This window comes from Carcharodon carcharias, chromosome 7 (genome assembly GCF_017639515.1).
Source record: "Carcharodon carcharias isolate sCarCar2 chromosome 7, sCarCar2.pri, whole genome shotgun sequence".
Lineage (NCBI taxonomy): Eukaryota > Metazoa > Chordata > Chondrichthyes > Lamniformes > Lamnidae > Carcharodon > Carcharodon carcharias.
In genome coordinates, this window is record NC_054473.1 from 10,061,507 (window position 1) to 10,078,066 (window position 16,560).

General features: G+C 45.1%; 1 protein-coding gene across 4 annotated transcripts in view; it reads right to left on the minus strand.

The window, feature by feature from the left end:
- Nucleotides 1-15,952, minus strand: part of podxl2 (podocalyxin-like 2) — a 60,944-nt gene extending 44,992 nt beyond the window's left edge. For 3 of the 4 annotated variants that reach the window (XM_041192141.1, XM_041192140.1, XM_041192142.1), the window contains exons 1-2: nucleotides 15,695-15,952; nucleotides 15,319-15,569 (exon numbers count right to left, since the gene is read on the minus strand). In XM_041192141.1, coding sequence (XP_041048075.1) covers nucleotides 15,319-15,569; nucleotides 15,695-15,714 — 271 coding nt within the window. In that variant the 5' untranslated portion in view covers nucleotides 15,715-15,952. Of the gene's footprint in view, nucleotides 1-14,513; nucleotides 14,584-15,318; nucleotides 15,570-15,694 lie in introns of those variants that run through there. The other variant, XM_041192145.1, reaches the window with a different exon arrangement.
- Between the last annotated feature and the right edge of the window lie 608 nt (nucleotides 15,953-16,560).

The following is a 16,560-nucleotide window of genomic DNA, read 5'->3' on the forward strand; positions in this document are numbered from 1 at the left end:
GGGAAGGGGGAGGGAAAGGGGGAGGGGGGGTGGAAGAAATCATTTGCTCTTCCAGGGCAGAGTTGGACAAAACTCAGATGAATGTGGAACAAAAACAGAATTATCTGGAAAAACTCAGTAGGTCTGGCAGCATCGGCGGAGAAGAAAAGAGTTGACGTTTCGAATCCGCCGATGCTGCCAGACCTACTGAGTTTTTCCAGGTAACTCTGTTTTTGTTTTGGATTTCCAGCATCCACGGTTTTTTTGTTTTTATCAGATGAATGTGGAGCTGTCTGAATTATTGCATTATAGTAGAGGGGACATAGGTCAGATCCCATCATCTGGCCTAGACTCCCCAACCAGGGGGAAACATCTTACCTGCATCTACCCTGTCTATTTCTTAAAATGTTTTGTAGGTTTCAATGAGGTCACCTCTCATTCTTCAAAACTCTGGAGAATACAGGCCCAATTTCCCCAATCCCTCTTCATAAGACAGTCCCACCATCCCCGGAACAAGTCTGGTGAACCTCCGTCACACACCCATGTCAATAAAAACCTTCCTAAGATAAGGAAACCAAAACTGCACACAGTATTCCAGGTGCAGCCTAACCAATGTTCTGTGCAATTGACGCAAGTGTTCACTACTCCTGTACTCAAATCCTCTTGTGATAAAGGCTAACATTCCATTAGCCTTCCTAACTGCCTGCTACACCTACATGTTAGCTTTCAGTGACTTATTGACAAGCACACCCAGATCTCTTTTTACACCTACACTTTCTAATCTCACCATTTAAGAGATAGTCTGCGCATCTGTTCCTCCTACCAAAGTGGATAACTTCACTTGTTTTCCACATTGGATTCCATCTGTCATGTTCTTGCCCATTCACTAAGTCTGTGCCTGTAGCCACTTTGCATCTTCCCCACAACACACTTTCCTGCCTAGCTTTGCATCATCCACGAACTTGGAAATATTACATTTGGTCCCCACATCCGAATCATTGATATATATTGTGAACAGCTGGGCCCAAGTGCTGATCCTTGCCGTACCCCACTACTCTCTGTTTACTGCCTGTTAGCTAATCCTTAATCCATGCCAGTAAATTGACTCCTATCCCATGTGCTCTTATTTTGCTAATCAACCTCCTGTGGGGGACTTATCAAGAGCCTTCTGAAAATCCAAGTACACTACGTCCACCAACTCCCCTTTATCAAGTCCGTTAGTATAAATCCTCAGACAAACTCCATCAGGTTCGTCAAACATGATTTCCTATTCATAAATCCATGTTGACTATGCCCAATCAGATCATGATTATCCAAGTGTTAGTTTATCACCTCCTTTAGAATGGATTCTAACACTTTCCATACTGATGTCTGTAGTTTTCTATTTTCTCTCTCCCTCCCTTCTATATAGTGGGGTGACATTTGCTACCTTCCAGTCTGCAGGAACCCTTCCAGAATCTATAGAATTTTGGAAGATGAACACCAATGCATCCACTATCTCCATAGCAACCTCTTTCAACATTCTGGGGTGTGGAATATCAGGACCTGGGGACTTAACAACCTTCAGTCCCATTCATTTCTCTAATACAACCTCCTTACTAATACTGATTTCCTTCAATTCCTCATTCTCCCTAGTCACTTGGATCTCTAATTCTGGGAGATTTCTTGTATCTTCCTCTGAAGACAGACACAAAGTAATCATTGAGCTTCTCTGCCTTTTCTCTAATCCCCGTTGTGAATTCTCCTGACTCTGCCTGTAATGGACCCACAATTGTTTTAACCAAACATTTCCTTTTTACATACCTATTGAAACTTTTACAGTCTGTTTTTGTTTTTTGTGAGTTTACATTCATAATCTATACTCCCTTTCTTTATCAGATTCTTGGCCCTCCTTTGCTGCATTCTAAAATGCTCCTAGTCCTTGGGGATACTACTATTTCTGGCAACTTTATAAGCCTTTTCTTTTAATCTTATACAATCCTTAACTTCCTTTGTCAGTCATGGATGACTGACTTTTCTTTTTGGATTTTTGTGCCTTAAAGGAATGTATAATTGCTGTAAACGATGTAATAATTTTTAAAGACTATCTATTGCACTGTGCACTGTCATACCTTTTAATGTATTTTCCCAGCCCACCTCAGCCAGTTTGACCCTCACACCTTCATAATTTCCTTTGTTCAAATTTAACACCCTGGCTTCAGATTGAACTACCTCACTTTCAAACATCAAGTAAAATTCTATCATATTATGGTCACTCATCCCTAAAGGTTCTTTTACAAAATTAATTAGCCCTTTTTTGTTACATAATTCTCGATCTAAAATAATCTGTTCTCTAGTCAGTTCCACAACACACTGCTCTAGAAAACCACTCCTAACACACTCCAGAAACTCACCCTCCACAGCATTAGTGCTCATTAAGTTTACCCAGTCAATAAACAAAGTGAAGTCACCCATGATTACTTTATCACCCATGTTACGTGCTTCATTAATCTCCCGATTAATACCATCCCCCACATTACCACTACAGTTTGGTTTCTTGTAACCAACTCCTACAAATGTTTGCTGCCCCTTGCTGTTTCTTAGCTCCACCTAAACAGATTCCACACATTGTTCTTCCAATCTGAGATCCTCCCTTACTAATGCACTGATTCCATCCTTTATTATCAGCGCAACACCACCTTCTTTTCCTTTTTAAACAGAATTACCTGGAAAAACTCAGCAGTCTGGCAGCATCGGCAGAGAAGAAAAGAGTTTACGTTTCGAGTCCTCATGACCCTTCAACAGAACTGAATTCTGTTCAACTCAGTTCTGTGGAAGAGTCATGAGGACTCAAAACGTCAACTCTTTTCTTCTCCGCCGATGCTGCCAGACCTGCTGAGTTTTTCCAGGTAATTCTGTTTTTGTTTTGGATTTCCAGCATCCGCAGTTTTTTGTTTTTATCCTTTTCCTTTTTGGCTGTCCTTCCTAAATGTCGGATATCCTTGAATATTCAGTTCTCAGTCTTGGTCACGCTGCAGCCATGTTTCCATAATGGCAATTAGATCATACCCATTTACCTCTGTTTGTGCCTTTTTGGGCCCAATGGCTTGTTTCTGTGCTGTAGGTTCTCTGTAAAAAAGGGACTTGCATATTTAAAGCACTTTTCATGGCCTCAGGACACTCCAAAGCACTTTGCAGCCAATAAATTATTTTTTGAAGTCACTGTTGTTAGTCATGCCTCAACCATGCCTTTGTTAGCACTAGGCTTGACTACTCCAAGCTACTCTTTGGCCAGCCTCCCACAATCTATTCTTTGTAAACTTGAGGTCCCCGTACCAAGTTCTATTCACCTATCACCCCTGTGCTTGCTAACCTGCATTGGCTCCCAGTCAAGCAACACTTCGATTTTAAAATTCTCATCTTTGATTCCAAACTCCTCCAAGGCCTTATCCCTCCCAATCTCTGTAATCTATTCCACAACCTCGAAATCTCCACGCTCTTTCATTGAGATTTTAATCAGTCACCATTGGTGGCTGTGCCTTCAGCTACCTAGCCCCTAAGCTCTGAAATTCCCTCCGCAAACATCTTACCTTTCTGCCTCTCCTCTCTTTTAAGATGTTCCTTAAAACCTACCTCTTTGACCGAGTTTTTGGTAATCTGTCCTAATATCGCTTTATAAGGTTCGGCATCTAATTTTGCCTTGCAACGCCCTATTTAGACGCCTTGGGCACTTTCATTATGTTAAAGACCTTATGTAAATGTAAACTGTTGTTGTAACATGGAGCAGAATTTTACCCTAGGTTAGCAGGTGGACCCCACTGGCTTGGCAGCAGACGGGCAGCTGAACTCCGCCTCCGAAACAGGCCCTGCCGCCATTTTAAGTGGGCGGGCCAATGAAGGCCCACCCAGCGGCCTGCCCGACGGGAAGCGCTATGCACTTCCTGTGTGGGGGGGGGGTGTGGATTCTTTCGCACAGGCGCATGAAATAGCGCCCATCTCCCTGAGATTAAGTGCTGTCTCAGGGAGATCAGTGAAAGTTTTACAGACTTAAAAAATAGAAAAATAAATAAATCATTAACATGTCCCCCTCCTGTGACAATGTCACACCGCATGGGACATGTTAATAAACATCACATAAAATTTATTAAACATTTTTAAAGCGGACATGAAACGTCACCCCGCCGGTGGATGAGGTTTTATGTTTTTTCTATTGCTCCTGGCCTGCAACACCAACCTTAAGGTTGGACGGGCAGGGCCCTTAACTACCTTAGTTATCCTGCCGATGGCCTTAATTGGCCATTGACTGGTCGGCGGGCAGACAGCTGATTTCGCTGTCCACCCGCCTTCCTAAAAAATTAAATGGACCGGGATACCGTCAGGGGCTCCTCCAGACATCGTCCCATGTCATTTTCCTGTCGGCGTGTGGGCCCCGCCCCCAAATCGCCGACAGGAAAATCCAGGCCATGGGAAAATCTGGCAGCCAATTAGTGCACAGCATGATCCCACAAAGAGCAAAGTGATAATAATAATCAGAGAGTCTGTTCTGGTCGGGATAAGTATTGGCCTGGGCACCGGAGAAAACTTCCCTGCTTCATATTAGTGCTAAGGGATCTTTCGCAGCCACCAGAAAGCGCAGGGAGGCCCTCAGTTTAACATCTCAACCAAAAGATGGCACCTCTGATCGTGCAGCATTCTCCTAGTACTGCACAGGAAGTGTCAGCATCAATTTTTATATTCATGTTTCTGGAGTGGGGCTTGAATCCATAACCTTCTGGCCTCAGAGGAGAGAGTGTTACCCGCTGAGCCATGGCTCACGCCTATAATTGCTATATCTGCTGTGCAACAAAGGCAACTTGCGGAAAGAGAAGCAAGCTGACCAGGGGTGTACAAGCCCTGGGCTACACAACAGCAGAAATGACAGCGTATTCCAGACTGTTTTGGAAACATCGCATCCATGCCAGCATTGGAGAGCAACTCTTTTACCACATCTCAGCCTCCCCACAACTCCAACTCTGAATGGAAACCATTGATGTGATAAGACTGTGTATTGTTCACCAGCAGAATAGGCCTTCCACTTTCTCCATTCTATCGAGGGGGGAACACAATCCATTGCTTCTTCCCTGTTACTTGGTTACATTGAGAAGCGAGATAATGCCACAAATGGGTTGAGTTGCAAACAGCCACTGAACTCTCTGACACGGAGCAGAGAAGTACAGAAATCTTCTCACGCACCGCCACATTCTTCTGCTCTGTGACATGCTCTTGGTGCAGCCTATAGTTCTTCTCACTGTCTCCCTATCCTGTCAGGGAAATGGTCTCAAAATCACCACAAGCTCAAAGTTGCAAAGCATTCCTTGTACACCACGTTTAACAGCAGAAGTCAAGTTTTAATCAGCTTTATTGGAAACTGTGTTTCAACCTGTAGGTCACTTATTCTGGTTTTAAAATAAAAAAGCTAGCACATTCTCCAGAATGCTCAACTAGAAATTACATCAAACAGGGCAGAATTCAGGCACACGGACCAGCAACATCCCAGGTTCGCTGTTTGGTCTGTGGAGAGTTTGCAGAGCTTACCAGTGGCCTCCTTCAGGTAGCTTCAATCCCCATGGCCAGTGTCCTTGTGGACCCTAACCCCCAGCTAGAATCAATGACTTTTGGAGAGACAGAGAGAGAGAAAGGAGTAAGTAGAAAGTAGAGAGAGAAAAGAGAGCAGAAGGAAAAGAGAGATAGGAAGGGAATAAAGGGAGAGAAAGAGAGACAGAAAAAAAGAGAGCAAGAGAGAAAGGGAGAGTGAGAGAAGGAAAGCAAGCAGGAGGGAAAGAGAAAGGAAAAGAGGAAAAAGAAAAGGTGACAGTGTGAGAAAGAGAAGGAGAAAGAACGAGAGAGAGAAAAAAAAACTTGCATTTGTACAGCACTTTTCACATCCTCTGCGTGTGTTTCAATGTGCTTTACAGCCAATGAAGTACTGCTTAACATGAGGAAAGAGGAGAAGAACTTGGGGTGAGGAGGGGGTAAAAGTTGCTACACGAGTTTCGACTTATTCTTCCGCACAGACCGCTGTAGGTCTGGGTCAGAGTGACTATATTACACCTCCCTGGTAAAATACATTGCTCCTCTCAGCGAACCAGTCAATAAGGGGCCAGTCACTTCAGCTCCCAATAATGCACTCCAACTCCGACCGGATCTGTCACACGTTTTCACAACAACCAGCAGCAGCCAAGGGCATGATCGACATCAATGACTCTGCAGCATTTGAGGATCACAGCCTGTGGATAATGGATTCATCAAAACCCACAGCCCTCTGCTCTTCTGGAAGGTTCTTGGTGAAAGCGGCAGGACTCTACACCGCAAAGTGGGCATCCATTAAGTGACCCAAATCAGAAATAAATTATCTGCTATTTTAGTTATTTTTATGGGGAGGGCGAGGGTAATATTTTGCTCCCCCCCTTCCCTCCCCCCCAATGACTGAATGGGGAAATGCACCATTAATTCGGACTAAAAAGATTTGCATTTCAATAGCACCTTTCGCAACCTGAGAATATCTAAAAACGCTTTATAGCCAAGTTTTTGAACTTTAGGCGTTTGCATACAGCAAGATCCCATAAACAGCAAGAGATAACGGTCAGATAATATTACGTCCTAATTCGATGCCTAGGGCCCAGCCAAGTGACCCATCCAGTAATTATCTTATTATTCTTTGCGGTGATTTTCACACAACGGAGTGGGGCTTGACAGACCAATTCAGAGATCTGTTAAGAGTCGATGACTTCGGTGTATCGCTGGAGTCACATTTGGCCAAGGGCGGGTAGGGAGGATAGGGCACCAGTTGGGGTTTTTTTTTACAATTAATTCTTTAATTTAAAAAAAAATTAACGACAGTCATAATGTGCAACCATACCAAAAAAAGAAAGCTTTCAGTACAGCAATAATTCAATACACTTCCCTTTGGGAGAGAAAAAGAGAGAAAGGAAAAGAGAAATAGGAGCAAGAGGAAGAAAAAGGAAAGAGATGGAAAAAAAAACCTCTCCCCAATGCCCCCAAAAGATAAATAATAAGAAAATCAACAACAATCATAGGTCAGATATAGTTTCACCTGATATAACAGATACAACCTAATTAGGGTCAGTTATATGAAAGTAGAGATCGGTAGTTCCTCAAAGTAATCTAAGAAAGGTTGCCAAGTTACATAAAATCCATCTTATCGTGTACTTTATTTTCTGAAGTTTGAGATTCTGCGTAAGATCACGTATCCGATTAGTAAAAGAAAGCAGGGCAGACTGCTCCCAGTTTAATAGAATAATACGCCCAGCTAATAATGTTGAAAAAGCAAGTGCATCAGTCTGAATTTTTGTTCCACTCCAAATAAGTAATAGGACTAGGTTCAATGCTGCTACTGAAAATAGGTGAGGTGATCTAAACGTTTTGTCCAAAATAAAGCCAATTTAGGACACAACCAGTACACACGAGCAGTTGGGTCTTGAGTGACAATCTGACAGCTTCATGGATAAATTTAGAGATACATCTATCTACATCATTCACCTTTGGTCAGCTGATTTAAAAAAAAATCAAACTATCAAAAAATCCATTTCCCTGGATAATGCAGCTTTAAATTCATCAGCGATCCCGCTTCAGAGGGACCAGCTGCATCACAAGACTTTCCAAATTAGCCTTGACCCTGACATCAACGGCAGCCGCTGGATCAATAGCCATCAGAGCCCTGGTCATTTTACTGAAGCAGGTACAACAAAACCCAGCCTCTTTGGTTAATACACTGCTGAAGCTGTAGTCAGCCCCGTTTCCATGTACTTCCCCAGACAGGGTTAGATTGGAGAAGATGGGGCTGCTTTTTCTCCTCGGTTTGGGGGGGGGGTGGGGGGTGGTGCGCGGTGTATAAGACTATGACAGGTTCAGATAAGGTAATCAAAGAAAAGCTATTTCCATTACCCGATGGCACAAGGATTAGCAGGGCACAGATTTAAAGTTTTGAGTGGGAGATTCAGGGCAGGAGGTGAGAAAGAGCAGGTGGCAAAGACCTTGAAACTCGCTGTCTATGAGGATGGTGGGAAAATTGGATGGAAACTTGAGGAAAATAAACCTGCAAAGCCACGAGGATAGAGCGGTGGATTGGGATTGATTAGATTGTTCTACAGAAAGTCGATATCGATTTGATGGGCTGAATGGCCTCCTTCTGCGCCATAACAGTGCTATGACTGAACGACAACCCTCTGTTAACTATGTTTCAATTTGTGTTTAAAATCATGAAGGGTTTAGACAGGATAAATAAAGAGAAACAATTTCCAATGGCCGATGATTTGATAGCCAGAGGCACAGGTTTAAGGTGAGGCCTTTTTTTTACGCAACAAGTGGTTAGGATTTAGAATGCACTGCCTGACAGGGTGGCGGATATAGATTTAATAGTAGCTGCCTAAAGGGAATTGGATAACTACTTGAAGGGGAAAAAATTCTGGGATTTGGGTAAAGAGCCAGGGAGTGGGACTAACTGAGTTGGTTTTTTGAAAGATCTTAAGAACATAAGGTCATTTGGCCCATCAAGCCTGCTCCACCATTCAATAATATCATGGCTGACCCGATTGTGACCTTAACTCCACTTTCCTGTCTGTCCCCCATAACCCTCGGCTCCCTTGTTAATCAAAAATCTACCTAACTCAAGCTATAGTACATCTAATGACGCGGACTCCATGGCATGCTGGGAAAGAGAATTCCAAAGACTAACAACCCTCCAAGAAACAAAATTCCTTCTCTTCTCGGTCTTAAATAGGAAACCCCTTATTTTAAAACAGTGCCCCCTAATTCTAGATTCCCTCCCCCTGTCAAGCCCCCTCAGAATCTTACATGTTTCACTAAGATCACCTCTCATCCTTTTAAAATCCAGTAGGTATAGGCCCAACCTGCTCAACCTTTCCTCATAAGACAAACCCCTTCATCCCAGGAATCAGCCTAGTGAACCTTCCCTGAACTTCTTCCAATGCAAGTATATCACTTCTTAAGCCAAGAGATCAAAAGTATATACAGTACCGTAGGTGTGGTCTCAGTGACCTGTAAGTTGTAACAAGACTTTTATAGTCTATCCCCCTTGCAATAAAGGCCTATCACTTGCCTAAAACCTGATGCACTTCTAACTTTATCATAGACCTGGAAAGTTAACTCTGTTTCTCCCTTCACAGATGCTGCCTGACCTGCTGAGAATTTCCATAATTTTCTGTTTATATTCCAGTTCTACCACAAGGTTTGTTATAGTTCATGCTTAATTACACTGCCTGGCTAGTTGTACCAAACTGCTCGTTATACTGAATGGTAAGTTTATTGCACAGGTTGTTATACTGCGCAGTTAACTAGATCCCCACGATTGGTTACGTTGCAATTACAATACACTGCACTGAACTGCATTACAGTGAAATCACAATGAGTCAAACTCGGATGACATGAAATTCCGGTTATGTCAAGGTCATCAACCATTCCCGCCGAGAGAAAAGCAAACCCCACAGAGTGATGTCTGTAATAAGCCGAAATTCCGCACTGGTAACTGCTGACTAGCTTAACTTGTCTAAGCTTGTCATATGACCATGTCGACCAATCAGAGCGGAATTGGACCATACAAGAGTGTGGAATCATGGAGCGCTGGGCAAGCCATCGTTTGACATCAAGATCTCCTGTGAAAGGACAAGCAAAACCTGTGACAGTGGCTAAACCTGTGAGAAAGTTAAAAGTGTTGTCAAATGGAGGTGGAATTGAAATAGCAAGTGGAAAACCGAAGCAGAAAGTGGACATCGCAAAGGAGCAGAAGATTCCACCATTGAATTTGTCCACCACTATGAAACACGGGACAAGCATCTTGAACAGTCCGACAAGCAGGCATCCTCTCCTGCGAGGAAGAGGGTGAGAACGGCCACCTATCCCGATGATGAAGAAGCTCTGTTAACGTGGGTCAATGCAGCCCGAGCAGAGAACGTTCCCATCTCCGGTCCAATCCTGCAGGAAAGGGGAGTCACCCTGGCAAAGGAGCTGTGACACGGAGTTCACCTGAAGTGACAGATGGCTGGACTGATTCAAGACGAGTCATGAATTTATTCAACAAGGCTGAAAGCTCTGGGAAGCTACTCACTAGTGTGACTGAGTCACTGCTGGCATCACAACAGGATGCAGTAACAGTCCCCAGACCATCAAACTGACTTCTCCTCTAGACAATGACAATGTAGATTCAGTTGAAATCCAATTCACCTTCTCAGGAACTCACCAGGGGTCCTGAGGCTGCACCTTCCAAACCCACGACCTCTACCATCTAGAAGGACAAGGGCAGCAGATAGATAGGAGCACCACCACCTGGAAATTCCCCTCCAAGACACTCACCATCCTGACTTGGAAATATATCGCCGTTCCTTCACTGTCGCTGGGTCAAAATCCTGGAACTCCCTCCCTAACAGCACTGTGGGTGTACATACGCCACAGGGACTGCAGCAGTTCAAGAAGGCAGCTCACCACCACCTTCTCAAGAGCAATTAGGGATGGGCAATAAATGCTGGCCTAGCCAGCGATGCTCACATCCCGTGAATGAAAAAAAAGCCCCATAATGGTTTCCAAACATCATACAAACCCTAGAACACCATTTCAACCTTATATCCCACTTGCCTTCCCTCACATAACATTTGCCAGGAGTTTACCAAGCATCATGTTCCACAACAGTACTTAAACGCCTCTATGTGCAGTGAGAGGGTGGGCTGGTTAGCTTAGATGACTAGCCTGTGGTTCAGAATAATGCCAACTCCATGGGTTCAATCCCTGTTGAGGTAAATTTGGGATCTGCCTCCTTTCCCTGTCCCTGACAGTAAAAGACAATTGCAAACCATCACTTACAAAATCTGCCAAGCACAATGGCTCAGGCTAAAGCATCAACAGAGATTGGGCCAAGGAGCTACCTTCAGGCAGAGTCCCAGAGACTGGAATTTCTACGTATCCTCAAGTTCATAGGGAAAGAAGGGACTTGTATTCATGTAGCCCCTTTCACAATCTCACAATGTCTCCAAGCCTCTTACAGCCAATGAAGTGTTAGAAGTGAGTTCACTATGGTAATAGACATGGAAAGGGGAGACAGTCGTGGAGTGGTGATGTCACAGGATTAGTAAATCAGAGGCTCACGGTTAACCCTCTGCGGACATGGGTTCAAATCCCACCATGCAGTTGGTTGGATTTAAATTCAAGTTCTTAACTTTTAAAAAAATCTGGAATTGAAAGCTGGGCTCAGCATTGAAACTGACTGTTGTAAAAAACCATCTGCTTCACTAATGTCCTTTAGGGAAGGAAATCTGCCATCCTTACCTGGTCTGGCCTATATGTGATTCCAGACCCACAGCAATGTGGTTGACTCTTAACTGCCCCTCTGCAATGACCCAGCAAGCTACTCAGTTCAAGGGCAATTAGGGATGGGCTAAAATTCTGGCCTTGCTAGTGACACCCACATCCCATGAAAGAATAAATTAATAAGTAAGAAATGCAGCACCACACAAGTTCCCACACATATTGAGGTAAATGATCAGCTAAGCTTTTTCTAGTGATACTGGTTAGGATCATAGAATGGAACAGCACAGAAGGCCATTCAGCCCATTGTGTCTCTGCTGGCTCTTCAATTATTCCCTCTTCCCTGCTGTTTGTCCAGAGCCCTGAAAATTTTTTTCCCCTTCAAGTATTTATCCAACTTACATTTGGAAATTACTATTAAATCTGCTTCCACTGCCCTTTCAGGCAATAATGGACTGAAGCAGTGCGTGTCCAAGGCAGCAAAGCCTGGATAATATGCAGGATTGGGCTGACAAGTGGCAAGTAACATTTGCATCACAATGTCATTGTCTGGCACATCTTCAACAATAGATGACATTCAATGGTGTTACCATTGCTGAATCCCGCACTATCATTGACCGGAAACTGACAGGACTAGCCGTATAAATACTGCGGCTACAAGAGCAGGTCAGAGGCTAGAATCCTGCAGCAGGTAACTCACCACCTGATTCCCCAAAGCCTGTCACAAGGCACAAGTCAGGAGTGTGATGGAATACTCTCCATGTGCCTGGATGAGTGCAGCTTCTACAACACTCAAGAGACCTGACACCATCCAAGGCAAAGCAGCCTGCTTGATTGACACCCCATCCACAAACATTCACATCCTCTACCACCAATGCACAGTAGCAGCAGTGTGTACTATTTACAAGATGCACTGCAAGAATTCACCAAGCTTCCTTAGACAGCACCTTCCAAACCCATGACTGCTACCATCTGGAAGGACAAGGGCAGCAGACGCATGGGAACACCACTACCTGAAAGTTCCCTTCCAAGCCACTCACCATCCTGACTTGGAAATATATTACCGTTCCTTCACTGTCACTGGGTCAAAATCCTGGGACTCCCTCCCTAACAGCACTGTGGGTGCACCTACACCACAGGGACTACAGTGGTTCAAGATGACAACTCAGTACCACCTTCACAAGGGCAATTAGGGATGGGCAATAAATGCTGTCCTAGCCAGCAATGCCGATATCCTATGAATGAATAAGAAAAGATACCCATGCAACTCACTGTGTAAAAACATAGTCTCTCATGTCACCTCTGGCTCTTTTGCCAATCACATTAAATCTGTGTCCTTAGGTTATTGACCCTTTGGCCACTGGAGACAATTTTATTTACTCTATCAAAATCATTCACAATGTCAAACACCTCTATCAAATCTTCTCTTAACCTTCTCTGGTCTAAGGTGAACAAATGCCAATTCTCCAGTCTCCTCATGTAACTGAAGCCTCTCATCACTGGTATAATCCTAGAAAATCCCTTCTCCAAGGCTTTGACACCCTTCCTAAAGTGTGGTGCCCAGAATTGGACACAATACTCCAGCTGAGGCCTAACCCAGTGTTTTAAAAAGATTTAAGCAAAATTTCCTTGTTTTTGTACTCTATTCTTTTATTAGTAAACGCAAGAATCCTATATGTCTTGTTAACAGCCTTCTCAATTTCTTCAGCTTCTTCAAATGTTTATGTATATACACTCCAAGGTCTCTCTGTTCCTGCGCCTCCTTTAAAATGGTATTGTTTAGTTCACCTTGCCTCCTGCTCATTCTTCCTACGAAAATGTAGCACTTCACATTTCTCTGCATTCAATTCCACCTGGCAAGGTTAAGCTATAAATATCCCACATTTTTCTTCAAGTAAATCTTTTGCGCCCACTTGACTCAGAGTTCAATGTCTCATCTGCAAGACAGTACCAGATACTGCAGCACTCCCTCAGTGCTAAACTGGGAACACTAGGCTGAATCATATATTCAAGTCCAGGGGATGGGGCTTAAACCCACAACTTTCTGAGAGCGTTAACTGGTACCAAACAATAATGCTGACAAACCCGGTATGTATATGGTATAAAAAAAAACAGAAAATGTTGGAAATGTTGACCTCAGCAGGTCAGGTAGCATCTGTGGAGAAAGCAGAGTTAACATTTCAGGGTGATGACCTTTCACCAGAGCTGGACATGTTCAACAAGGCTCTTGACAGGCTGACTGCACCATGCACCTCCAGCCTTTCCTTCAAGCTTTCCAGGAGCGTCAGCCAAGGCTCAGTGGGCGGCACACTTGCTACTAAGTTGGAAAATTCTAGGTTCAAGTCCAGCTCCTCGGGCTTGAGTATAAAAGTCAAGCCTGATATTTGAGTGCCCTACTGAGGGACTGTTACATTGTAGAAGGTGCTGTCTTTTGGATGAGGCCTTGCTTGCCCTCTCAGGTGGATATAAAAAAAAATTGCGTGACACCATTTTGAAAAAAAGAGTAGGGGAGTTATCCCTCGTGCCTTAGCCAATATTTATCCCTCAATCGACATCACAAAATCAGATTATCTGCACATTGTCACATCGCTGTTTGTGGGCTCTTGCTGTGCGCCAATTGGCTGCCGCGTTTCCTACATTCCGACTGTGCCCACGCGACAAAAGTACATCATTGACTGTAAAGCACTTTGATTCGCCCAGTGGTCGCAAACGGTGCTATAAAAATGCAAATCTTCCTCCACCCCCCCCCCCCCCCACCCCCCCACCCCCCACAAGTTTGGCATGGTTACAAGCTTTGCATACTGAATGCTATTCCGTCTCGCTGTGCTCTGCAGTAACATCTCTCTCGCCATTTCCAATGACAGTGGCAGCTCCCTACCTGACTGTAAGACGCACAGGTTTAGAAACACCTTACGGCTTATTTTTAACCCCTAGCAGGGTCCCTGCGGGTGGCGCACAGCAGCGCGACTGATCTGGGCACTTCCCCATCTCGGAAATCGGGGTGGGGGGAACAAGGCTTCAAACAACACCACACACCCCCCCCCCCCCCCCCCCCTCCACCCCCACCACACCACACCACACCACACACCTAAGTGACAAGGCTTAGCAAGTCAAACTTCCCCACACTGAACATGCCCCCCACTCCCCCCCCAACTATTAGCTGGTGGCTCAATAAGTTAACCGTGCACCATAGGCAAATGGAAACAACTTTAAAAAGCCTTTCAAATGTCTTACTGATTTACCTTCCAGCGTGACTTTACCCAACCCCACAGTTCAAACTTCCCTGTAAAAAATGCAGCCATCGGCTGTGACTCGTGCGTCTGAGTCAGATGGGTTTGTGGGCTGAAGTCGAGTATCATGACTGCAGCTTCTCTGCTGATGCTGTAGCGCAGGCACCGGGGGGGGGGGGGGGGGGGGAGGACGATGCTGTCTCGTTGAGAGAAGACATTTAAACTGATCTGCTGGATCCCTGTTAAGGAGAAGAGTTGGGGGGTGGGGGGGAAGGAGGGGATCGGGGGTGGGGTGTCCTCCCTGCTCCCGAGCCCAACATCTCCCCCCCTCACCCTCAACCGACACCCCTTAAACAATATAGGCTCAGGTATCACATGGCGGTGTGTGGGATCTTGCTGCGCGCAAATCAGCTGCCCCGCAACAAGCGGGCTACCCTTCAAAAATAAAAAGAGTACTTCGTTGGCTTGCAAAGCGCTTTTGGGAGGGGTGGGGGGGCGGGGGGGGGGGACGTTGGGTGGAGTGGTAAAAGGCGCCATGTCAACGCAAGCCCTTTCATTCATAAATCAGCGAATTCGCTCCAGGCAGCACCTCCCGAGGCTTTAACCCCGGAGCAGCTCAATGACCTTTCGACAGATAACCCTCAGCAATATTTTGACAGTCACCTGAACAATGCTTCTTTCCCCCCACAAAACCTGAGAACTTCCCCTCCTCCCACCCACCCCCCTCAGTCTCATAACAAAGCCCCCATCTCCCTCCCCTCCACAAGGGAAGAGAGAAAGAGAGAGAGAGAGAGAAAAATCAAATACTTTCACTTACCCAATGGACAAAGGAGATACTGTGTGAGGCTCATGGTGGAGAGAGAGAGAGAGAGAGAGAGAGAGAATAAAAGAGAGGGTGATTTTTCTTTGCCCTCTCGCTGCTTTTCCCTTCCTGTGACTGAATGTGTGTGTCTCCCTCTCTCTCTCTCTCTCTTTCTATGGGAGGCTTCTCGATAAGGTTCCTCAATGCAATGGGTTAAACAGCAGCCACCGAACGTCTGGTACCCTTCGCCCTTCTGCCGTCCTTGCCTGGGAGAACAATCGCATATAAAAAAAAAATAATAATTGCATGGATACATATTTCAATCAATCCCAGGCGCGCAGCCGCTCAGACAGCTCCCGGGGCAATTGCAGAGCAGATGAATGAAACTTACGTGCCATTAATTTCGCACATGCATCTCTCCCTCTCCCTCCCACAGCACCTCTTCGCCTTGTCTCTCTTTCTCTCTCTTTCTCTCTCTCCTCCCTCTGTTGGCTGCTGAATAAGTTATCCTCTTCTGCACCCCCTCCACCTCCACAGCGAGTTTGCGGGCTTCTGCAGAATTGCTGATCTCCGGGATCCTGGACACAGAAAAGCAGAGAGAGAGAGAGAGATATCCACCGATGATTGCGCAGTGTCTGTTCTCCCGGTCAAGTTCTTTTCTCTTCTGGGTCCTAAGTCCCGTCTGCGGCTGGCAAAATTTGGGGTGGCGACCGGCTTCCGGGCAGGCAATAACTTTCCAAAGTTGTCGCATCGGTGCCTCATTCCTCCTCCCCTCCTCCACACCACCCACCACCCACCACCCCCACCCCCTAAAAAAAAAGACAAGGCTTCATTGGGACATAGGGGAACTCTTACATCATCATCATCATCACCCTGGCATTTTCTGGTTTCCAAAGAAAATCCCAAAAGTCAAAAATCCTTCCCATGCATTTCAAACAGCGTTTGACTCAATTCAAGACATGTAGCCTTGGCTGCAAGTCCCACAATTCAAACGTGCACAGAAGGAGGCCATTCGACCCCTCGTGACTGTGCTGGTCCTTAGAAGGAGCTATCCAATTAGACCCACTCCTCTGCCCTTTCCCCATCGCCCTGCAGATTTTTCCCTTTCAGATACATATCCAATTCTCTTTTGAAAGTTATTATTGAATCTGCTTCCACCATCCTTTCAGGCAGCACATTTCAGATTACAACAACTGGCAGCATAAAAGATACTTTCATCATCTCCCCTCCCTCTGGCTTCTTTTCACAGTTTAGATC